Below are 23,137 nucleotides of genomic sequence, written 5' to 3' on the forward strand. Positions count from 1 at the left end.
AGGCAGAGGGTTGAGCCATGTGAGTTCTCAAGGATACTAAAATAATTTGTACAGTTTGACCAGTACATAGTATTTCACGGGAACAGAAGGAAGCACATGCTGTCGGAGAAGTGTTTGTGAAAGCCAAGTTCCTAATTGGCTTTTCTGGTTTTTATTCCAGTCAGTGATGCTTCATGAAGCTAACGTTGATAAATCATTTAGTAGACTACTTGATGCAGTAAGAAGTAAACTAATCTTGGTTTCTAATCCTGGGTTTGCTGGCACAGTGGCTTCCGATATTTAATATACTTTTATTGCTCCGTTTGAGAAATGAGGAAGTCTGTTTATTAGCACTTCAGACACTACATCTTTTTTAATCATCATACTTCACCTACTTACCTTCCCTTTTTTCTTTCTGTTGTTGAAGTATTGCCCACAACTTACTGTTAACGCAAACAGTTTTCAGAGAGATTCTGGTAGTGGAAGAGTCATTTTGAGCTCATCATTTCCAGACTGGCCCTGGCTCACTGACCCCTCTGACAGCTCTAAAGAGTCATGTGAAATTATATCCCATTCCAAAGCTAGGGAAGATTTTCTATCCCTGGAATTACTAGAAAGTGTTCTCAAAGCACCTAAATTCCAGAGGCTATTCGTGCCCCCCGTGGTGACTAATTGAAAAGTTGTCCATGATCTGGAAAAGATAAGCCTCTGACGGCCTGCACGTCCCCTTTGACTTACAGGGCGCCCCGCGGGGGTACGTGAGGGACGGACTTTCTCAGGGAACTTAAGATCAGCCTTCAAGAATCCTGCCGTTCGTCTAGTGCTTTCTTACCGCAGCTTGCTTTGGCTTTGCCTTAGAACTTTTCCAGTCATGGAAGCTCTCAATTGGAAAGAGCTGCCAAGCCCAAACAGTGAAAGGGTAGGAGAGGCGACAGTTGCCTGTTTTGAACCCGCCTGTCCGCGAGACAGGGCAGAACTAGCGAGGGAATTGTAGAGACTTTCTGTGTAGATTAGAAATGGAGCTGCTACTGTCTTTCAGGACATCGTACCCTTTTTTAATGTGTAGCTGGTTTCACACTTACGACAAATGGCAAAATAGTAATTTCAGTTTAGTTCTTAGCCAAGAGAGGAGGGCCTATTAGAAAGTTCAAGGTATTTTTAAGAGATGGAGTTGTATTTTTATCATGACTGTAAATATAAGTGTTTCTGTGTTGCTATGAGAATCCTTAGGTGGCCCCAGCTGGCGTTGCTCAGTGGATTGAGTATTGGCCTATGAACAAAAGGGTCGTCAGTTCAATTCCCAGTTGGGGCACATGCCTGGGTTGGGGGCCAGGTCCCCACTTGGGGGCACATGAGAAGCAACCACACATTGATGTTTCTCTCTCTCTCTTTCCCTCTGTTTAAAATAAATAAATAAAATCTTTTTTTAAATAAGATCCTTAGATGAAAAGAATTTATAATTTTGTTATATTAAGTTGGTTAGGTTAAAAAGTAAGCAGTAAGCTGTAGTGTCAATAAATAACGTTGAAAAAGCAATCCCTTCGTACTCATTGTTAGAAACTTTTGCCTTTTTTTGTTTTTTTAAAATAGATTTTACTTTTTCCCCTCGCTTTATTGAGATACGATTAACAAAATTCTATACACTTACAGTACATACCTGCTTCTTTAAGGAGATAAACCCTGGCCTTTTTTAAGCTTCTAAATAAAATCAAGTGATGGTATTTGTTTGAGAGAGATGAAGGCAATAAGTTAGTACGAGGAATTCTTCACTTCTAGTTTTCTGTTCTGTGGTGTTTCAAATTTTTATGGATCAAGATAAGCTACATTCCTGACTGGTGTGGCTCAGCTGGTGGGACATAGTCGTGCAAAGCGGAAGGTGCCCGGCTCAGTTCCGGGTCAGGGGACATGCCTGGGCTGTTTCTTGGCAACCGCTCGATATTTCTCTTTCATCAATGTTTCTGTCCCTCTCTCCCTGCCTTACCCTCTCTCTAAAAAATGAATAAATAAAATCTTTAAAAAAAAAAAAGAAGATACAGATTTGTATCTCATCCCTTAATCTAAAAACAAACAGGTTATATTTTTCCTCTTAGGAAGGCTGTATGTGTTTACTAACATAAAATAAAATATGACATGTTAAATGAAAATAGAGTACTCACTCTGTTTCTCCAGCTCCCATTCTGCCCTCCCTCAGATGACGTGAACATGATTTTAAATCTTTGTTTATATAGTCCTTTATACACAGGTGTATTTTTTACAAAAATGAGATCGTGTATGAATACTATTTACTTTTGTAATCTTTTTTTCCCCCACTTATCACACATGGATTTTTTTCCATGTTACCGATAATATTTTTCATCATTTTTAGTGGTTTATAGACAAAACGTGTGATTGTTTCGTAATTTATTTAGCCTATTCCTCATTGTAGGACCTTAAAGTTGTTTTTGCTCTTTTCCCAAATAATATAAAGTCTTTTATAAATAAAGATATTAGCCCTTCATTTCATTAAGTTATTTTCCCAATTTGTTTTCCTTCTGATTTCATTTGGTTAATACACAGTAGCTTGCATTTTCTTAGAGTTCTATCAGTTTTTCTCAATGGTATCTTAGTAGCATACCTAGAAAATTGTGCATCACCTCAAAGTTACAAAATTCACTTTTATTTTCTACTTGTAGGGCAGTGATTTTATTTTTACATTTAAATGTTTTTAATCAATAATTAAAATAATTGGAAATAACTTTTGTGAAATATATGAGTATGTAGATCAAATAACAGAACAAATCATTTTGTCCTCACTGTTACGAAATGTTGTCTTTATCATATACTAAATTTTATACCTGTGTATGTGTTTCTTTGTTTCTGGACATTTGTGTGTGCACAATGATTGATGTTTACTCTTGCTCCTCTACTATACTGCTTTATTGGTAGCCTTTTTTTTTTCAATCAAAAGTGATGGTTTCAATGACAATTTAATCTTGTGGCAGCCTATACCTACATACTTAATAATTTATCGCAACTTATATATTTAATTATTTTTACCTATTTTGGTGTTGCAATAGCAGCACAGGAATTACTAGCTGAAAGTGAATAAAACACATAAAAAGTACATAAAAGGTGGCAGAATTTATTTTATTTATTTTATGGTGCAACATAATCATATATGTGACCTCATATAAATATCCTCAAGAGGGAATTTTGTTTTCATTAACCCAGTTGGAATGATTTAAATTATTATAATACATTTAAAAGATTTTATTAGAGAAAATTTGAGGCATACATTAAAGTAAAATTGATTAATGAACGCTCACGAACATAGCATCCATCTTGAACAAACACCAACATGTTGTTCCAGTTTTGTCTTTCCCTTCTCCTTCCTCCTCTAAGAGAGAGTGGAGCCCTGACTGGGTGGTTCGGTTGATCGGAGCCTCATCCCAAGCACCAAAAGATTGTGGTTTGCTCCCCAGTCAAGCCACGTCCAGGAGGCAGCTGATAGACGTTTCTTTCTCCCTCTCTCTCTCCCTCTTTCCTTCTTCCCTTCCTCTCTCTTAAAAAAAAAAAAAAATCAATAAATATATTATTAAGTGAGGATTTTAAACATTTTAAAGGAATGGAGTACAATTCCCTTATGGAAATCCCAAGTGTGATCTTACTAGAGAGGTCCAATGAATATATCTAATAGGTAAGGTCCTTTACAAAAAAATATTGTCACAAAACCATTAAACACCCCCAAACTAACATAATTCTTAATTTCATAAACCCATTCCATGTTCAGTTTTCCCTAATTATGTCTAAATTTCTTTATAATTGGCTTGTTCAAATCAGAATCTAAACAAGATCCACACATTGTTTCTGGTTTATACATCTTGAGTCTTTTCTTAGTTAATTTGGTACCACTTTTTGAAGGGTCTAGGTCATAATCTGGGTTTGGCAGGTTTGTTTTAGTGTTGTTTATCTCAGTCCTCCATCCACTTCGTGTAATTAAATCTGGAGGCTTGGCAATCTTCATGTTTCTTGTTTTTGGCAAGAGTGCCTCTTAGGTGTTGCTGTGTACTCTCTAGTGCATCTTGCCAGTAGGCATGTACTGGAGTGACCCATCATAATGCATTATAATATATGACAAACCAGTCCTTGATTTTTATTTTATTTTTATTATTATTTTTTAAATTCTCAGTCAAGGACATGTTTATTGATTTTAGAGAGATGCGGGGGGGGGGGTGGAGAGAAAGAGAAACATTGATGTGAGATAGAAACTTCAATCAGTTGCCTCCTGTACGTGCCCCAAACCTACAACCTGGGTATGTGCCCTTACTGGGAATCGAACCCGCAACCATTTTGGCGTAGGGGATGATGCTTCAGACACCCGATCCACATGGCCTGGGCAGGCCTTGATTTTTAGAATCTCTTCTAGAGCCCTTCTCCTTTTAAAGACTACAACTTATAATTTCGGTTCATTAGTTTTGTCACTTGTATTCTTTCATATTCTCTTCATCAATAAAAGATTCCAGATTAAATTCTATTTTTTAGATACGCTATAGGCTGTGGAAGATTGCAGTTTATCTAAGGTTATAGACTTTGTTATATAGTCCAAAAGATAGCAATGTTTTCTTAGAATTTTTTGAGTCAGAGATACCTTTGAAACTACAGTGAAAGCTGTGGACTCTCTCCCTGGAAACTATGCTTGAATGCACATACAAAATTTAGCAATTTCATCTCAAGAGCTTTAAAGTTGCCTTCTGGTTTCTATTCATCCCTGACCTTCAGATAAAAACCTCCCCTCTTGCCTTATTCTTCCCATTTTTATTCTCCTGGCTCTACAAGATGATTCTTTTCATTTGAATGGACACTCACCTGTCAGTATGTTTGTAGTGAGTAAAATTGAGCTATGTCTGGAACTTCTGTGTATCTTCATAAACTAAGCAGATAGCATAGCCTCTAGTGTAGCTTGATTAAATTAAGCGCCTGATCTTTTAGCTAGTTTAGCTGATGCACCTGTGTGTTTCAGAATTTTTTTATATTGATGTTTTGTATCATTGGATAGGTCATCTGACTGTTCGTTTACTATGTTCCTCTTCGCAGCAATCTGCAGAACGTTGTGTAAGCACGTTGCTTGATCTCATCCAGACCAAAGTAAATTATGTGGTCCAAGAGGCAATCGTCGTCATCAGGGACATCTTCCGCAAGTACCCCAACAAGTACGTCCAAATGCTTGTACCCTTCTTCCTCAGATCCCTTAGGAAATGTTTACGTAAGGCACTTTGCAATTGGCTAGGTAAGAATTATTCTGTGTAATGTAACTCCTTATAGTAGAACACTTTATTAAAAATCAGAAACATATAAGGTTAGCACAGTGATTAAAACCTGATTTTCTATCTTGCTTTATTTTACTTATTCATTTATCCATCCTCACCCAAGGATATGTTCATTGATTTTAGTGAAAGAGAAGGGGGAGAGAGAAAGACAAACATGCATCAGTTGCCTCCCATACGCACCCCAACTGGGGAACACACCTGCATCTTAGGTACGTGCCCTGACTGGAGATCAAGCCCGCAGCCTTTTGGTGTGTGGGTCAACGCTCCAACCAACTGAGCCACCTGGGGCCAGGGTTGCTTTATTACTTTTAGAAGAATTGAAGCTCTGTCTGAATGGGCACTGCTGATTAGCATATTGAAATTAACCAGGTCCTTTGCTAGCGAAGTTACTATTAAAGAAGAGACCCATACATTCCAGGCTGTCCAGGTATAATCCCAGTTTACGCCTGTTCCCAGGGCAATTCATGACTGTGCCCCTTTTCACTCTCAGAAATGTCTCAGTTTGGATGATAAGTTTTCTGACCATCCTATTGTAAAAACCAGGATGGTAATAACTGCATAGTTCACTTTGCATGTTACCTAGTACTTTGTAGAAAATGATAAAACAGGTAACAGTAAATTAGCAGTGTCTCAGGCCTTCTCTGACATATTGTAGCTGCTCCCATGTATGTAGCTACAAAATCTGCACTTTCATTCCATACATTTTTCACATTGAGGCCTCTTAGTTTATGAAGCAAAAATACTTACTGGATTTAATTTTGAAAGCAAGCAGTTAAGGAATCTGAAATAGCAAAATAAGAGTAGGTCTTACAAGCATCCTAAATCTCATTTTGCTTTAAAGTTATAGAAGTATCTTGTACTGAAGCTTCTGGTTAGTTATTAATGATAGTGTTGAATGAAGTGACTTGCAGTAAGTTAGCTTAGTCGTGGACTCAAAATTAGAAGAAATATTTTAGCAAGGCAGTGGTTTATTAAGCATTATACACACACACGCATTTCGAATTTCAGAAATGGTATTTTGGAAAAAGAGCCATATACCGTATTTTGCTGTGTATAATACACACATTTTTGCCTAAATTTTTGAGGGAAAAACAAGAATGTACATTATACATGGGTAGTAATAATTCTGTATTTATATAAATGTTTTAAATTCTTTTATTTATGCTTATGCATTAAAAGTATAATCCTAGAAAGCAGTAACGATATCTGTATGCAAAACAATACCCTGGAATACAATAATCGGTTTTGTTTCTAAATATAAATAAATAATTAAATTAAGAATTAAAATGGAAGTTTTTTTTCCTGAAAGTTTCGGCCAAAAACATGGGTGCTCATTATACGCAAGAGCGTAGTATACATGGCAAAATACAGTACATTTACCACTCTCCAAAAAAGAGGAGTGTTGGGTTTCTAAATTTCTTGACTAAGGGTAGAGATGTATATCACAATATGATCGGTTGGGAAATGTGTCCATTTCTGGTTCTAGTAAGGGGTTGTAACAGTTTAATTTTCAGAAAGCTATCAAAAACCTGGTTTAATCAGTGGAAGTAGGGCAGACAGTTAAGTATATTACTTATTTGTCTACATCTAATATATAATGTCATTTTGATGTTTACAACTCCATTACACAAGGAAGTAGACTCAACAGGGGAAAGAGAAAGCTATAAACCTGTAAAATTAAAAGTGAATATTTGAATTTCTTGTTTCCTTGGAGAAACAAATCATTGGCACGGGTGGTGCCTTGGGAGGAAAGAACATAAAGATCTTTATAAAAAGCAGGGATGTGGATTAAGAGACAAAATTACTATTTCTAGCCTGGTTGCTGCTGTTGTCTAACTCCATTTTCCTAAAAGTGGGGTGGGATTTGTTCCTCTACCATGAAGGCAAAATAGAATAATAGGTAGGGAACTCTCTGATCGTGTGCCAGAAAGATTGTTAGAAACACCAGGTGGCGGTGGTACTGTCTTACACCACCGGTTAACTTTTCCTTGTGAAAGATTATTTGATGAGCTTTTATAAATGTTTAAGGTCTAGTTATTAAACGTAATTGAAGGTAAATTTAAGACATTTACAATCTTCTGGCTTAAAGCCTGTACATTCTCTTGACTGAAAAGCCTCTGTATTTTGGTGGTTAGGTTTAGGGTACCTTTTCTTTGATTTTACCTTTAACTTTTATTATTAAATACACTTCTCAGTTTTGCCCGCATTAACTGTAGTCCATTTTGTTGCATCAGGTATGAAAGTATCATTGCCACTCTGTGTGAGAACCTAGACTCGCTGGATGAGCCCGATGCTCGAGCAGCTATGATTTGGATTGTGGGAGAATATGCTGAACGAATTGACAATGCAGATGAGTTACTAGAGAGCTTCCTGGAGGGTTTTCATGATGAAAGCACCCAGGTAAATTTTCATCTATATCCTATGTCATAGATGTTTTGGGGAAGCTTTTAGGGAACGTAAGGGTTCAGCCGTTTTCATGTGATTGATGTAGACGAAGTCTATCCAGCAAGTGTCCAGCCGTGTACTATGAAAAATAGAGGCATTTATGGAAGAAGATACAAGAAACATTGTACATAGGACAATGACACCTCAGTCCCCTTCAAAGTAGGCACCTTGGAACCTCACACTGTTCTCTCAGTCACCATCAGCTGCCATGTCATATTTTCCTGAATCTCATCGACGATCTGAAATCTCTTGCCTTTCAAAGGTGATTTTAGTTTTAGGAAAAGCCAGGAGTCACAGGGCATCAAATCTGGGTTGTAAGGGGCCTGAGTCACCTGGGGGATTTGATGTTTCACCAAAACACTCTACACGAGACGTGCATGAGCGGGTGAGTTGTCACGAGGAAGCTGCCAAGCACCAGCTGCCCATAGCTGCAGCCTTCTGAACCATCCAAATGGTTTCTGCAGAGAAATGTTCAAGCTTAACAAAATTTGATGCGGATCTCTTGCTCAGCTCGCTCAGTCATTTTGAATGCGAGGCCCACACAGCACACATGTTCGCTCAACAGCGCCCACCGTCCCCACTGACGAGCGCAGCACAGTTGTCGTCAACGCACGCGCGTTCCACTCCTGTCTCCTTGGCTGCCCCGTTGCATCGATGTGGCGCAAACCGTTCCTGTTATGTTAACAGTGGCTGGACCTTGTGTATTTTGTTTTTCTCCCAGAAAGGACAAGCTTTTTTAGTTACGCTGATTTCTGGTGGAGTAAACCTACCAGTGGTCCTCAGACTTTAAGGAACCTCAGAAACACCTGGAAAGCTTGTTAAGGCACAGATTGCTCCACCCCTCGGTTTCTGACTCAGCAGGTCTGCGGTGGGCCTAAGCATTTGTGTTTCTTACAAGGTTCAGGAGATGCTGCTGCTCCTCTAGAACCACACATTGACAACCACTGGCTGAGAGCAGTAGTTATCACTTGTTCATATTCTGTCATCCAAAGGTGCTTACCCCTTCTTGTTAGCACTAGTTGATGGCTTGTTATAGCAGGTGTTTTCACCTGGGACTAGTGTGAGGGCTGGCATGTTCTGTGGATGAGGTTGATGATCCACAGAGAACCTTATCAAACTGAATAAAGTGGTGGTATAGTTAGATTCTCTGTGGGTGGTTAGGAGAGAGGAAGAGACTCCTTCCCATCTCCGTCTCTCCTCTTTTGAGACCTGACCTTAGGGCCACAGGCCCAGAGAAGCAGATAAATTATTAAACCTTTCCCCCCTATCACTTGTACTCACTGCAAATTAAAGTTCATGTATCTAATCCACCATAGTAATTTTAATTGACTGTGACCTGGCATAATTCTATCTGCTTTTGCCCAACTACAGTGGATGATTCCTTTCCCCAAAAGTTGTAGCTTTGGTAGAAGTAAATAATAATGGACTTGATCAGGAACTGGTTTTATTGTCATCACTTTGTTAACATGTACTTTAAGAACTATGGGTAATTATCTGGGCCAGAAACGAATAAGCAATTTTTGATGCCAAAAATGCAATTTGGGATTAGGAGGCTAATGAGTTTTCAGTTGATGGATACCTTTGACAGCTGTTGTTGATATTGGCTCAGTTTTAATCTTGGGCTCTTAATCAAAATCAGAAGGGACCCATAGTAGTTCAGAGGTGAGGAAATGACGCTATGAACAATGAAACGCCTCTCGCTTTGTGAAACCGTGTCTGCTTAGGTGCAGCTCACTCTGCTCACAGCCATCGTGAAGCTGTTCCTCAAGAAGCCGTCGGAAACGCAGGAGCTGGTGCAGCAGGTCTTGAGCTTGGCCACACAGGTAAGAAATCTGCATGGGGTTGATTTTAAATTGTAGATGATGAAACTCCCCAGGAAGGTCCATTTGGGGAGGTTTCGACTAGAAGGGTTCACCAGTCTTTAGATCCTATTAAAATATAAAAACAGTCCCTCTTATATATATTTCACTAAATTAGCTGGTGGTATAGCTTTAAAATGAATGGACTGATTCCAGTTATTATTATCCAAGAAAATTGAACTTAGAAGATTTTTCAGTGTTAATAAAGGACATACTACAGTGGTGGGCAAACGTAGGTTTATAAGTAATACAAATAAATAATACAATAATTAACAAATAATACAAGAATAAACTCTGGTTTTGCATGCTCACAGCTGTAAACCTACTTTTCCCCACCACTGTGAACTCTAAGAATTATTCGTATAGTTTTTCCTATATGTTGGACATTCTGGGTGACGCTTTACATGCTGACGCGATCTCAGTTCTGCTACAGTTCCACTTAATATGATGGATGAGGAAGCTGAGACAAGCCCAGCCAGTATGGGGCGGAGCCAGGACTCAGTCCAGGCAGCCTGGGTCCAGAGTCTTGCCCTGTCCCCTGTGCTGCACTGCTTCTCTAGTCTGGAGGTTAAGCACAGCATTGAGAAAACCCATTCCCTGCTTTCCCAGCCTGAGGACTGTGGAGTATAAGCCAGTACGTATACGAGAACTTAATAGTTCTAACATCATTGTGGATGATTATTTCATAATTGGCTATAAATAATTATTAAGCAGTTTCTCTGAGCTTGCCCTTTCTGTCCAGTCAGTGGGATCTGAGCAGTTAGTGCAAAAGGACAAGCACATTTATTTATTTATTTTCCCTTGGAAGCTGGAATTCTTTTTCTCAAGTTTGTGAAATAAGAACCTAATATTTTTGACTGGTAAGTACCAGTTTAAGTTGAGGGCAATATTAGCTGTTGGATTGTGTTAATTTGAATCAGGTGGTGGGTTCTGTTTACGTTGTGTCTGCTGGTTCAGGACACAACTGAGCCAATTTCTTGTTCATGCAGCTGTTTTCCTGTCTTTAGAGTTAATTATTACTATTCTTTACCTGTGCTGAGATTCCAGTGGAGTCTATGTGACATTTTTGTGCTTCTAATTTTAAATAAAATGGTGGTATTGTTAGAAATATTACTAGGGGAGAAGAAAACCAACCTTTGGATGGTGGCTTTCTTGCAAAGATTTGTCATTTTTGCTTGATAGTTATAGAGGAATCAGCAAAAAACACACATAAAAATATTCAGCTTTTGTAATTACCTTTTGTGTAGTATATAGAGGAAAAGTTTTTATCTTAGTTTTTTCTATCTATGAACTAGAGACCACCATTATCGAAAATCACCTGTGTTACTTGTTAAAAATACAAATTCCTGGACCCTGCCTCTGATATAATGAGTCAGAATATCTGTGATTTGGCACTCAAATCTACATTTTCAATGGCTTTTCTGGTGTGCTAAAATGTTGATGCACGTTAAAAGTTAAGAATTACTGATTTAGAGCTTGCCTGGTAAGAACTATTTTTGGAAGCTCTCAAATTTTTAGAAATAGACTACTTTTTTGAAATCCTGATAAGAGCTTGTGGGGCTAGCAGCACAGTACATCCAAAGTCAGATTTTCTGAGTCACCAAACATGGTGGTACATTCAAATCATTAAAAGGTTCTGTTTTCTTGTCACAAGTCTTGACCGGGCCTCCACGTGGCAGGCAGTGCAGGCCGGCCGGCAGCAGGCCTACTGAATCAGCACTCAGAGCGGCAGGGTCTGGACGGGGGAGATCTTTGCCCGATCTTGACTTTCAGTCTTGGGACATTTACATCCATTTTTCATAGAACTATATTTTTAAAGTCAGTGTCTATAAAGATTTATACTGAGTTTACCCTTTAATTCAGGGGTTCTATCTCCAGCAGTTGGCCATATTTCAGTGTTTTGAATTTGTGGGAGACTTATAGTTTTCTCATAGACATATATAATTCTGTGCTGTTTATAATTCCCACAGAACTATTTTTTCCCCATTTGGTTAAATAGTTGCATGGTATATAAGAGAATTTGAAGTAAAACTATTTTATTTCGATTAGTATATGATTAAAGTGTAATATAAAGTTTCTATTACTACTTTTAACAATACTACTCATCTATAAAGACAAATAAAATTTTCCTAGTTAAGTGATGTGCAGTGTTCATTTTAATTGCGTAATAGAAAGCATAGCTAGTCTACAGATTTTACATGATGTGCTTTGGGGACTGACTTACATGGATTAAAATTTAACTTTTAATTTACATATCAACAAAAGCTGGAGTGGGGATTGATTTTCTGACCTGATACTTTGAGAAACTTGTGCTATTTTTAAAATATCAACTTGTTTATGTTTTATAATGTTCAAACTTTGTTTCAAATGAAAATCTAAGTGAGGAGGTTTCAATCTGCTCTTTATAAACACTTCCTCAGGATCAGTGTACTCTTACCCCCCCCCCCCACCGCCGAAACAAAACAAACAAACAGAACCATCTAAGTTGGATGTTATTGCTCTTTTCCTAACCCTGGCTTTTTAAATACTGTTAACATTTTGATATGATATATGATGCATATATATACACACACACACACACACACACACACACACACACACACAAACACATGCATATATATATATATACACATGCATTTCTATTAGAATAATGCAAGCTATAAAGAGTATATAGAGTATAAATAGAGTATTTATACTCTATTGCTGTATCTCAGCATAATGTTTTTGTTTTTAACTAGAAATCGATTCATGAGTGCAAATTAAATTATATATGACTAAGAAAAACCATTTAGTCAAAACCACCCAGAACATTGCTGGTATTGAGCTGAATGATATATGTCTTAACTGGTTAAATCATGAACCAGTTCATCTGTTTACTTACAAACTCATGTGGAAGCCTAATTTAAAAAAAATATTTTTGTATGTGTGTTTTAATACAGAAATTGAAACAGGGACTTACTGTAGCTTTAATAGCACAATGCCACTGGAATAACTTGTGCATGAATAAACGCCACCCTATAGACTAACTCTGAGAGCTAAATACCAGGATAATTATTGACACTTTGTAATGATTGCAAACATAGACAAAGAGGCAACAATCTAGATGCCCATCAGCATGACATCAGTAAGTAGCGACCGCTACATATACAGTGCAGAACTGCCGTTGTATGTGCCAATATGAAAGAGCAACTTGCAGAGCAGTATACATGTAATAGGAAACTGGTTTTGCATAAAATAAATGTATATGTGTGGGAGCTGCCTGGAAAGATAAATAATACTGTTGGCATGGCTGTTGGGAGGGTGGGGAGTTATGGTGGCGGGGGCTGGAGGATTGGGGGAGACTTGCTATATATTTCTAAATTGGGACATAGCATTGATAATACATTTTTAATGATGAGCATGTAAAAATAATGTTAAAACTACCACAGGAAAACGAGACCACTAAGTTCAAGTGTCACCCTTTTGAAAGGATTTAGTTATGTGCGCTCTTGAACCGTTTTCTGTTTATTATTATTTAGATAATAGTGGCATCTCATGCTATATGGTAATGATTAATACCCTGTGAGCCTATTAAAGTCAGGCAGTGTTGGTTGTTATTTATTTCCAGGGCCTAGCGAGTGTCTCTATAGGAGATACTTAATAAATATTTGAACGAAGAAGGAAGTTGTGGGTGAAATATATATAAGATATATTCCATGAAAAATCCTGCTAACATTTATAGCAGTTAAAAAAAATTTTTATGTCCCAAAGCCGTGTCATCAGTTAATTTTAACTAAATTAAACTTTATTTTCCTTTTCTTGACTTCCCTTTGAATTTGAATTTTAAGACTAACTCATCTTAATTTATGTGTAAGTTCTTTGAAACAGAGATTATAGAATTGTGACTATATTAAAACTGTACTGAGTCTTAACAGCCACCTGTGTCTAAAGCACTACAGCATTGCCTTGATAATAAACCCAGCAGTTCAGATTTTGGTATGGAGAAAAGTTTCATTTAAATCTTCTCGCCTTTGTCTTTTTTTTTAGGATTCTGATAATCCTGACCTTCGAGATAGGGGCTATATTTATTGGCGGCTTCTCTCAACGGACCCTGTCACAGCCAAAGAAGTAGTCTTGTCTGAGAAGCCACTGATCTCTGAGGAGACAGATCTCATTGAGCCAACTCTGCTGGATGAGCTAATCTGCCACATTGGTTCTTTGGCCTCTGTGTACCACAAGCCTCCCAATGCTTTTGTGGAAGGAAGTCACGGAATCCATCGGAAACACTTGCCAATACATCATGGGAGGTAAGCAGGTGAACTCGATTTGAGAAAGGAGCGGTTCTCCGCTTTGACAGAGTCGGTCTTCCTCGTGCCTCTATACCTGGCAGGTTTGCAAAACGGACAGCAGCGCCCCAGACGCTCCCGCTGGATACCAGTGACCACACAGACACACAGAAGGGACGAGGTCCCTCTGTTCTGATCTGGGAGTTGATACTGTTATGGTTTAGAAAATGCGGCGAACATCTAGACGGATAAAATTGAAAATTGCTTAAGTCTCCAGTAAGATGAGGCTAGAAATCTTCCCCGAATTGAAAACTTGGGAAAAAACCTGCATGTACATTTAACTATCTTTATTCTTTACTATAACTTTAGTTGAAGCTTATAGATAACGGTGGCAGATACTGCTTCTGCTGTGCAGTAAAGCTGTTACTGAAATACTATTTGCAGGGTCGTTTCATCAAAGCAGCCTAGGTTCTGTATAGACACAGTGTTTCAATTACCTGTACCTTTTTTACTAAATGATTGCAATAAATTGTCTCAGAAAGAAATTTTATTGTGAACATGCTCCCAGGTAGCATGGAACTTTTGCTTTTTAGCCGTCTTACAGTTTTAATTTGGAAGGAGCAATACTCTAGTAAGCTCTTATAATGGATATCTTGTGATCGTTTTAGAATCTCCTTCCTACATTAATCATAACAAACCTGAAATCTAAGTAGAATTTGATCCCAGAGTGTTTAGAGTAATTGCACTTCCATTAATGAGTGTCTCATACCATTATATGGTATGATATACGAGGTCTGTCCAGAAGGTATCCAGCCATGTACTATGAAAAATAGAGGCATTTGTTGACACAGATACAAGAAACATTGTACATAGGACAGCGAAGCCTCAGCTCCCTTCAGAGTAGGTGGGACCTCACACCGTTCTCCCAGTCGCCATCAGCTGCCCTGTCATATTTTTCTGAATCTCATCAACAGTCTGAAAACTCTTCCCTTTCAAAGGTGATTTTAGTTACGGGAAAAGCCAAAAGTCACAGGGTGCCCAATCTGGGCCGAAGTCACCTGGGTGACTTGATGTTTCACCAAAAGACTCTGCACGAGATGTGATGCGTGTGCGGGCATGTTGTTTTGATGAAGCTGCCAGGCACCTGGTGTTGCCCGTAGCTGCCACCTTCTGAACCATCTGAATAGTTTTCCACGGAGGAATGTTGAAGCTTAACGCAAAATTTGATGCTGATCCATTGCTCAGCTCACTCAATCATTTTCAATGCAAGGGCCACACAGTACCCGTGCTCACTCAATGATGTTTGCTGCCCCTGCTGACTAGTACAGTGACGTCGTTGTTGGTCACACATGTGCGTTCCAGTCCTCTCTCCTTGCCTGTCAAGTTACATCGATGTTATGCATACCGTTCCCTTTATATTAACAATGGCTGGACTTTTTCTGGACAGACCTCATTGTGTATTCATGTTTAAGTGGTCCATGAGTAGCCAGAATGTAGAATTTACTGCTTTACAAGTTAGCGTAGTCAGTATTTTGGGCTTCATTTAAACAAACTATGAGTACAAATAAACAAGGAAAGGGCAGTGCCCAAGAAAGTGGTTATTAATTTTTCATTAGCCTTTAATTGAGTGTAATTTTTGGTTTTAGGGCAAGTACTATGATTTTTACCCAAAGGAGACTGTAACTTCATAAGGATTAGGCCTTGTAATATTTAGCATTTTTTAGGTATGACCATTTGGTATCTAAGTACCTCCCACAGTCTATACTTCAAGTTTTGATAATAGATACAATTTTCTGTTGTAGTTTACCTCTGCACAATATTTATATGCCATTTAAGTTAACTTTTGACTCATATGGAAGGGGGAAAGTGAAATAGATCAAGAAACAAAAACAGCCCTTTCTAGAACACAAGGAAAGAACCTTCACCGTTTCTTCTATAAATCCTTTCTGGATGACCTCCTTTTGTCCATTTGTGCTTGTTTTGTGTTTTTAAAGCAAACACAACTGCAGAAATCAATAAATTTTCTTTAAATAGGGGGGCACATTGCTGCAAGTGGCATGCCTGCAGTAGAACTGACATTACCTGGCTCTCTCCTGCAGCATAAGGTTAATAAGTAAGACGCCACTGACATGCAACACAGTAACCCTACAAACCCTGTTCTGCCTCTTCTAGAGGCTTAAAAATGTATACCTCACTAGGGGAATGTTCACTTTCCTTGGGGAAGGAAAAGGTTGGGTATTGATTTCTGTATTTCCCAGCTGCTCTGTAGGGGGTGAGAGGTGGTAAGTAGTTGTCTAGCTTAGAAAAGTCTCACGTTTTGAAAGCATTACTTTGATGACAATTATGCAGTTCACAATGGGAAACATTTTCGTGTTAATTTTCTATTTAGAAAGAATGCATACTAATGATTCACCATATTCTTGTAGACTTTTTCGAATCATATACTTCTTTTCCTCTAACTCACTTTGTCTTCTCATAATACTCCTCCCTTTCTATTATAGTGAAGGAAGGTACGTGCATTGTTACGTATTCTGCCTTCTCTTTAGAGGCACTGACAAATGTGTTCTGTCACATTTCCTAAATGGCTGTCACAAGATGATAGAATTTCATATGCAGAGAAATACCATTTATGGCAATTTCATGTATTTCTTGACAGGAGCATATGAAATTGCTTCCCCTTCTTGATTTTTTTATTAATTTTTGACTATATTTGCACCGCCGCCGCTGCACCCTATTTAGGTAACTTTGCATCTCGGCTTTTTTGAAACTTTTCCCCCTAAGTTATCTTTCTTAGATTGTTTTCCTCTCTTTAATCTTTGCAGTTCTCTGTTCATTCTCTTCTCTTATTATTAATCTTGGTTGCATCACAAGGCTCATCCTGAACCTTCTCTTCTGTGCTTCTCTATGTATTCCCCTTAGGGAACTTATCTCCTAAACCCAGCTACACTGATAGATTGATTACAAGGCTTTACAGTTTACACCATGTTTTTATTTGATCCTCCCGGAAAGAGAACCCTTTGTTTTGGAGACAGTGCCACTTGCCCACGATCACGCACCTAGTAACTGGCGAAGCCGACACTTAGCCCGCTCTCCCATTCTTGACCCTGCTCTTAACACCACACCCCTGCTGTTCTGCTGATCCCACCTGACGCATGTGGGAATTTCTCCCCAGGCTCACGTCTCTAATTCTGGCTGCCAGCCCCTTGACCTCAGCTGTCCGTTGGACGTCTGCTTGCGTTTATTTGTTTTTTTCTTTTTACTTAAAACTTAAAAGAACTGAAAACAGCATGTTATTTTTCTCATCATCCTTTCAGATTCCTCTGCGATCGTTAAGGAGCATCACTCGTCTTTTGCTTCCTAGCTTTGGTTTATTTTTTTAGTTTGATTCTTCATCCTTCTTAGCCCTCTACTTTCAGGTATTGTCAAAACCTACCTAGCTTTTCTTAAGAAAACATTTACTTCCTGGTCAGATTTTTACAGTGCTTTTCTTCTCTTTTCAATTTTAATTACTTAAGTCTTCTAAAGCATGCCAGATAGAATGGTGTAACAAACTCACTCAACTTGAGCAGTTATCATTCTTTTGCCAATTATATTTTATTTATCACTCCTACAGTTGAGGGGTGGGGGAGTTGGAGTATTTTAAATCCCTGACCTCATATCATTTCACCCAGAAATACTTTTTTTTAATCTTCACCTGAGGACACTTTGTCATTGCTTTTAGAGAGAAAGAAACATCTGTATGAGAAACACCGAAGGGTTGCCTCTCGTAGGCTCCCTGACAGGGAATCGAACTCTGCAACCTTTCAGTGTGCAGAACAACAACTGAGTCCCACTGGCCAGGGTCAGAAATACATTAAATGGCATCTGTCATAAATAAGGACTTTAAAATAAGTCATCATGTATTATCAAGCCTAACAATGAGATTTTAATAATTCCTTAATGATAATTAATTTCTTAATATTCAATAAGCTGTCTGAACAACTTTCAGGTTTTCTCAGTTGCTGTTCCCTATTGTCTTTTAAATTTATCTAAAATTGGTTTTACTTTTTTTTTTTTTTTAAGTCTTTGGAAGAATTCATAGTGAAACAATCTGAGCCTGGAACTTTCTTTGTGGGATTTTTATTCCCCATTTTTAAAATTGATATTTATGATAATGTTAGTATTAATACTACACTAATCTTTAGTGTATAGCTCAATAAACTTTTACATTTGCGTACACCTGTATGACCACTACCCTGGTCAGATAAAGGCTATTTCCAGCGACCGAGAAGATCCCACAAGTCCCTTTGCTGTTATCACCCACCCTCCAGAGATAACCATTGTTTTGACTTCTATCACTATAGGTTAGTTTTGCCCATTCTTGAAAATCATAGAAATAGAACCACGTAGTAGTTACTCTTCTGCGTTTAGCTTCTTTCATGCATCATAATTTCTGTGAGACTGGTCTGTGGTGTGTTATCAGTTGCGTGTTCCTGTGTTCTATTTATTGATATATAGTATCCCATTGCCTAGATATGCTCCAGTTTATTTATATCTTTTGTTTACATGCTTTTAGGTTATTTCCAGTTTGTGGCTCCTATGGATAAAGCTGCTATGCATAACCTTGAATGTCTTTTAGTAGATTTATATACTCATTTCTCTTGCGTGTGTACCGAGGAGTGGAATTGCTGGGTCATGGAATAGATGTATATTTAGCTGCTGGGGACACTGCCAGTGTCCTCAGCTGAGGGTACCAGTGTGCACTGCTTCCAGCAATGTGTGTGTGAGAATTCTAGGTGAGTCACATTCATAAACTGCTGGTATATCCTCTTTTGTGACAGGCCTCATATTTTCCTTATTTTTTAAATGAATTGTCTTTTTCTTTGTAGGAATTCTTTATATAATGAGTAAATGATTCATAGAAATTCATTGTGTAGTTTGGATACAAGTTACCTGTCAGATAACTGTGTTGACAAACATTTTCTCCCAATCTATGGAGAATACCTTCTCTCACTTTCTCTTCATAGTGTCATTTGAAGAAGAGATGTTCTTAATTTTAATGAGCCTAGTCCATCGATATTTTTTTTGATGGTTAGTACTTTTTATGGAAACTTGTCTACTCCAAAATTATCAAGACACTCTCCTAGATTTTCCTATTCACATTTGTCTGATTTCTCTCTTTAATTTTTATTTATGTTCTGAGGTGTCAGAGTTAAGCCTTATTTTTTTCCCACACAGCTATCCAGTTGACTCAGCACCACGTACTGAAAAGATCATTTTCCTCTGTCTAGTCTTTTTAATATGTCTTGGAGCTCACCACTTCCTTTTTATTTTTACAGTGTAGTGACAGTAGCAGTTTAGATACTCTTAGCTGATCTTCATGTTCATTCTCCCAACTTTGGTCCATTATACACACAGCTGCTAGAATAATGTTCCTCTCATGTTATTTTTAGTTCTTTGTTCAACCAAAACAAAATGACTCTGCATTGTCTATCGTAAAAAAAGTAACCCGCCAGGCTACTTTCAAAGTTATATCTTCCTCGTCATCTTTTCCCCCAAATCGTACCCATCCCAGTCTCTGCCCCTGCCGATTCAGTGTTTTCACCATCCTGAAGTCCGATTGTTCACTTCTGTGCCTTTGCACAAGGCATCCCTTCCTTTTTGGAAGGTCTTTCCCGGGTAGTTTCTCCGTAACTATGCTGTTCTTCAAAATCTAGTCACAGTGCCACTCTCAGAAGCCTTTAGAACCGGCCCCACCTGGTCTAGTCTTGTTTGGTCTCCCCTCTGTGTCCTGTCACGTGCAGACGTGCGCACAGCGCTCGCTCGTGCTGTGACACAGTGAATGTCCTTTCCAGTGATTTTGCGAACGCTGATGTTTTGTTGTTAGAGTATAAGTGATTTGAGAACAATTAAAATTGACCGACTAATGATGTTATACGGTATACATTCATTTCCATTTTAGTAACTGTATTTTGATAAAAACAAGAATTGCTAGTATCTCTTCATGTACATCAACAAATTATTGTAAATTAAGAGATTGCTGTTTCCCTGTGTTTTACATTTCTGACATTCGCTTGTTGCCCTGCTGTCGTGTCCCAGGTGAGACTGACCTTTTTCCCTTCTTTGTGTGTGTGACTACAGCACCGATGCTGGTGACAGCCCTGTTGGCACCACCACTGCCACCAACCTGGAGCAGCCTCAGGTTATTCCCTCTCAAGGTGACCTTCTGGGAGACCTTTTAAACCTAGACCTCGGTCCCCCAGTCAATGTGCCACAGGTATCCTCCATGCAGGTGGGAGCAGTGGATCTCTTGGGAGGAGGACTAGATAGTCTGGTAAGCATCTTTCTTCTTCCTCTTGGTTGTTTTTAAATCTTGATATGCTAAAGAACTAAGTTATTCAACTTTTTAGAACTAGATCTTTCCTTGATAAGCAGAATGTTGTCCTTTGATAACGGACAGAATAACCTTAGAGAATTAATGGTACGGTCCAGCAGCAGTCTGGGGTATGTCGACAAGTGTACAGGATTATTTTGTTGTCCTGCCTCTAAATAGACGTTCACCCAGCCCCTTAGCAATGGTAATATCTAGTGTCCTTTCCAGAGCGCGTTTTGCTCCTGCTGCTTGACTCTGGATGGCCTCTGTGCTCCCCGTTTTGACTTGAATAGCATTTAATTGACCTCATAGAGATCATTGTCTTCTGAGGCTTTCAAACCTTCACCGTTTTAGTATTTTACTGGCTTCTGGCCTGACTCTAAAAGATTTTGAGGCAGCTATTTGTATTTAAAACGTACCTTTATTACAGCTGGGAGGTACCGCTGAACTGGTTCTTCACCACCGCTCCCCCGCCTCCATCACACTTCCAATTTCATTAGCTTCCAGGATTCTCATACCAAAGGCTCCAAAGTCCAGAGTATCTAAATATGTGCCACCAATCGGAACCAAAATTAGTTTTTGCTGCTGTACAAGATAAATGAGAAATGTTAAGGATGGCCTTCTAACTGTGTAGAGAAGACCAGAGAAATAACAGGTTGCATAACATAACTCCTTGCACACTAGGTACTTAATCTGTGATGGAATTGGATGGGCTCTTTCAGCTAGACATTCCCAAATAAGATGCGTGTCAACCTCATGGCGAGAAACATGCCCAACAAGTGATTTATGTCTTAACATCAGAAATGAGATGGCAGGTGCCATAGAAACAAAAATGTATGTTCTCAGATTGCGTAAGCACAACCACCTTATTTTCTACTACATACACTAGCACTTTCCCTTCTGCTTTCCGAGCACCGTTCTGTCTTGCATTAGTGACAGCCACTACGGGTACGTTTACTCATGGGAAGTCGCTGCGTTCAGAGTCTGCACTGACCGAGCTCTGGACGCCAGGTTGTGGTGGCACAAATGGCGCTCCTCTAGTGTGTCTTGGGAATACGAGCATATGCTTTCCATAGTCATATCTTTAGTGAATGTAGTTTACTGATTATATAAGAACAGTCGCTTCCTCATATGATTACTTGGCGTTGCTGTAGCCTCCTTAAGAGACACAGAAGACTGACAAATGAATATTGAAATATTCATGGCAATGTCCAGAAATCCTTTATAAACACTGAAGTAACTTTTCTATCCTGTTGATGTATCAGCCACAAGTTAAATGTTACATCCTTCTCAAGTTTATGGTTAACAATCCTACTTATTTATTTCCCTGGTGGCTCATTGTACCTAAGAATGACAAATTAAGTTTGGAGGGGAGAAAGAGGCCCTATGTCTTGATGTTGCCTGGCCCAGGATTTTATGCTCTTGTTTCTTGATGCACTTTTTAATGACAGGAAGGAGGCATGTTATTTTTTTATTTTTTTATTTTTTTGGCTTTGTATTAGCTCTTGCTGGCCCCTGAAACCAATTAGTTTTCTTATTTTACATAGCTATTCACTCATCTGTTAGAATTCTCGCAAGCATTACTTTAGATGGAAAAACTGGTAGAACTGTCTTAGATTGTAGCAGCCAGCATCACACATTGGCCGTTTATCTTTTTCTTTTTTTGTAAAGGATGCTCTTTTGGAGGGGGAGGCGTAAATTGGATTTCTAAGTATTATACAGCCTTTGCTGTGGAGGCCCAGCGATGTTCCTATGTAACTCTAAATTTTAGCTTTTTCTGACTTTAAAATGATATACTTGGTGTCACAGCACCAGAAACTATTTACGTGCAGTTTTAACTTACTCTGATATATAAATATATCCCAGAAATCAAAATGAAAAGGAGTGAAAGCTCTTTGGAACCAAGTTCCTTTTGGGAGAACATGACAAGGAACGCCTGAGCCTGGCGGTAGGGGAGGAAGATGGGCTTCTCAGGCAGAGGTAGACTGTGCCCCTTTCAAAATGTTTATTCTTGTGCAAATGACCTAATTTAAAGAGGGAAATAATCCCTTAAATTTTCACTTAATTTGTGTAGATAGTACCATTTCTTGAGTGAATTCTTGCCTCGTGTAAGTGCTTCTCAAACTATAATGTGCATATAAATCTCCCGGAGCTGCATTCTAATGGAGTTGGTCTGGGACGAGGCCTACGCGTCTGCATTTCTAACAGGCCTCCCAGGTTCGCGGGCCACGTTTCGCTCAGTAGATTCATAGAATACCTGTGGCCGCTGCGAGCCGCATCCGTTTGGTGTTTGAGCTCCTCCTGTTGTTAAGCCCAGATGCCCTTTTCTCTTGATTTCAGTAGTAAACACACTCCTGGCTCTTCTAATGCCTCAGACTAATTGAGGGAGGGCAAGAAACTCATGTGTTAAAAGTCTTTCCTTTATTCCCTAGGAGTAATAGTGCTGCTAGGAGAGGTAGAATTTGGCCCAGACCCCATTTAAAATCCGGCCAGGATTAGAGGTACGTGGTTGCCTGGCACTGGGTTATAACTCAGTGTTCAATTCAGAAAGGCTGTCAACGAGGCCTCTAGTCTGTGGCCACTGCTTTTATCCTTGGGTTCTCACAGAGCCGTACCCACACGGGAGGTCGGTGGTGGGCTGCTAACCTTTTATTTCAAGCGTCATGGTTCCCATCTCAAGCTGCATAGTTAGTACCATATTTTAACAAATACTGTCGGTGTTTGGGCCCAACTCTAGAGCAATTAAACAGAAGTTCTGGGAGGACCTAAACACCAGTGCTTTTAAAAAGACACCGAGGTTATTGTAATTTGGCAGCTTCGATTGAGAACATGGAGGCATATGAAATTTCAAGTGGAGTTAGGTAAAGGTATTAAAAATCGGTCTCTAAGCCAAGACAGTAATTTCCACAGAAGAATTATATTCTGGTAAGC

At 38.9% G+C, this 23,137-nt stretch overlaps 1 protein-coding gene across 3 annotated transcripts in view; it reads left to right on the forward strand.

Moving 5' to 3' along the window:
- The window catches only part of AP2B1 (adaptor related protein complex 2 subunit beta 1), a 105,048-nt gene that overhangs the window by 36,233 nt on the left and 45,678 nt on the right, over positions 1 to 23,137 (forward strand). For all 3 annotated transcript variants that reach the window (XM_054593119.1, XM_054593121.1, XM_054593120.1), the window contains exons 10-14: positions 5,053 to 5,168; positions 7,520 to 7,685; positions 9,455 to 9,553; positions 13,616 to 13,875; positions 19,975 to 20,167. In XM_054593119.1, coding sequence (XP_054449094.1) covers positions 5,053 to 5,168; positions 7,520 to 7,685; positions 9,455 to 9,553; positions 13,616 to 13,875; positions 19,975 to 20,167 — 834 coding nt within the window. The remainder of the gene's footprint in view (positions 1 to 5,052; positions 5,169 to 7,519; positions 7,686 to 9,454; positions 9,554 to 13,615; positions 13,876 to 19,974; positions 20,168 to 23,137) is intronic.

The sequence above is a fragment of the Pteronotus mesoamericanus genome, unplaced genomic scaffold, assembly GCF_021234165.1.
Source record: "Pteronotus mesoamericanus isolate MK-2021 breed Mesoamerican mustached bat unplaced genomic scaffold, CSHL_Meso_final scaffold_408, whole genome shotgun sequence".
NCBI lineage: Eukaryota > Metazoa > Chordata > Mammalia > Chiroptera > Mormoopidae > Pteronotus > Pteronotus mesoamericanus.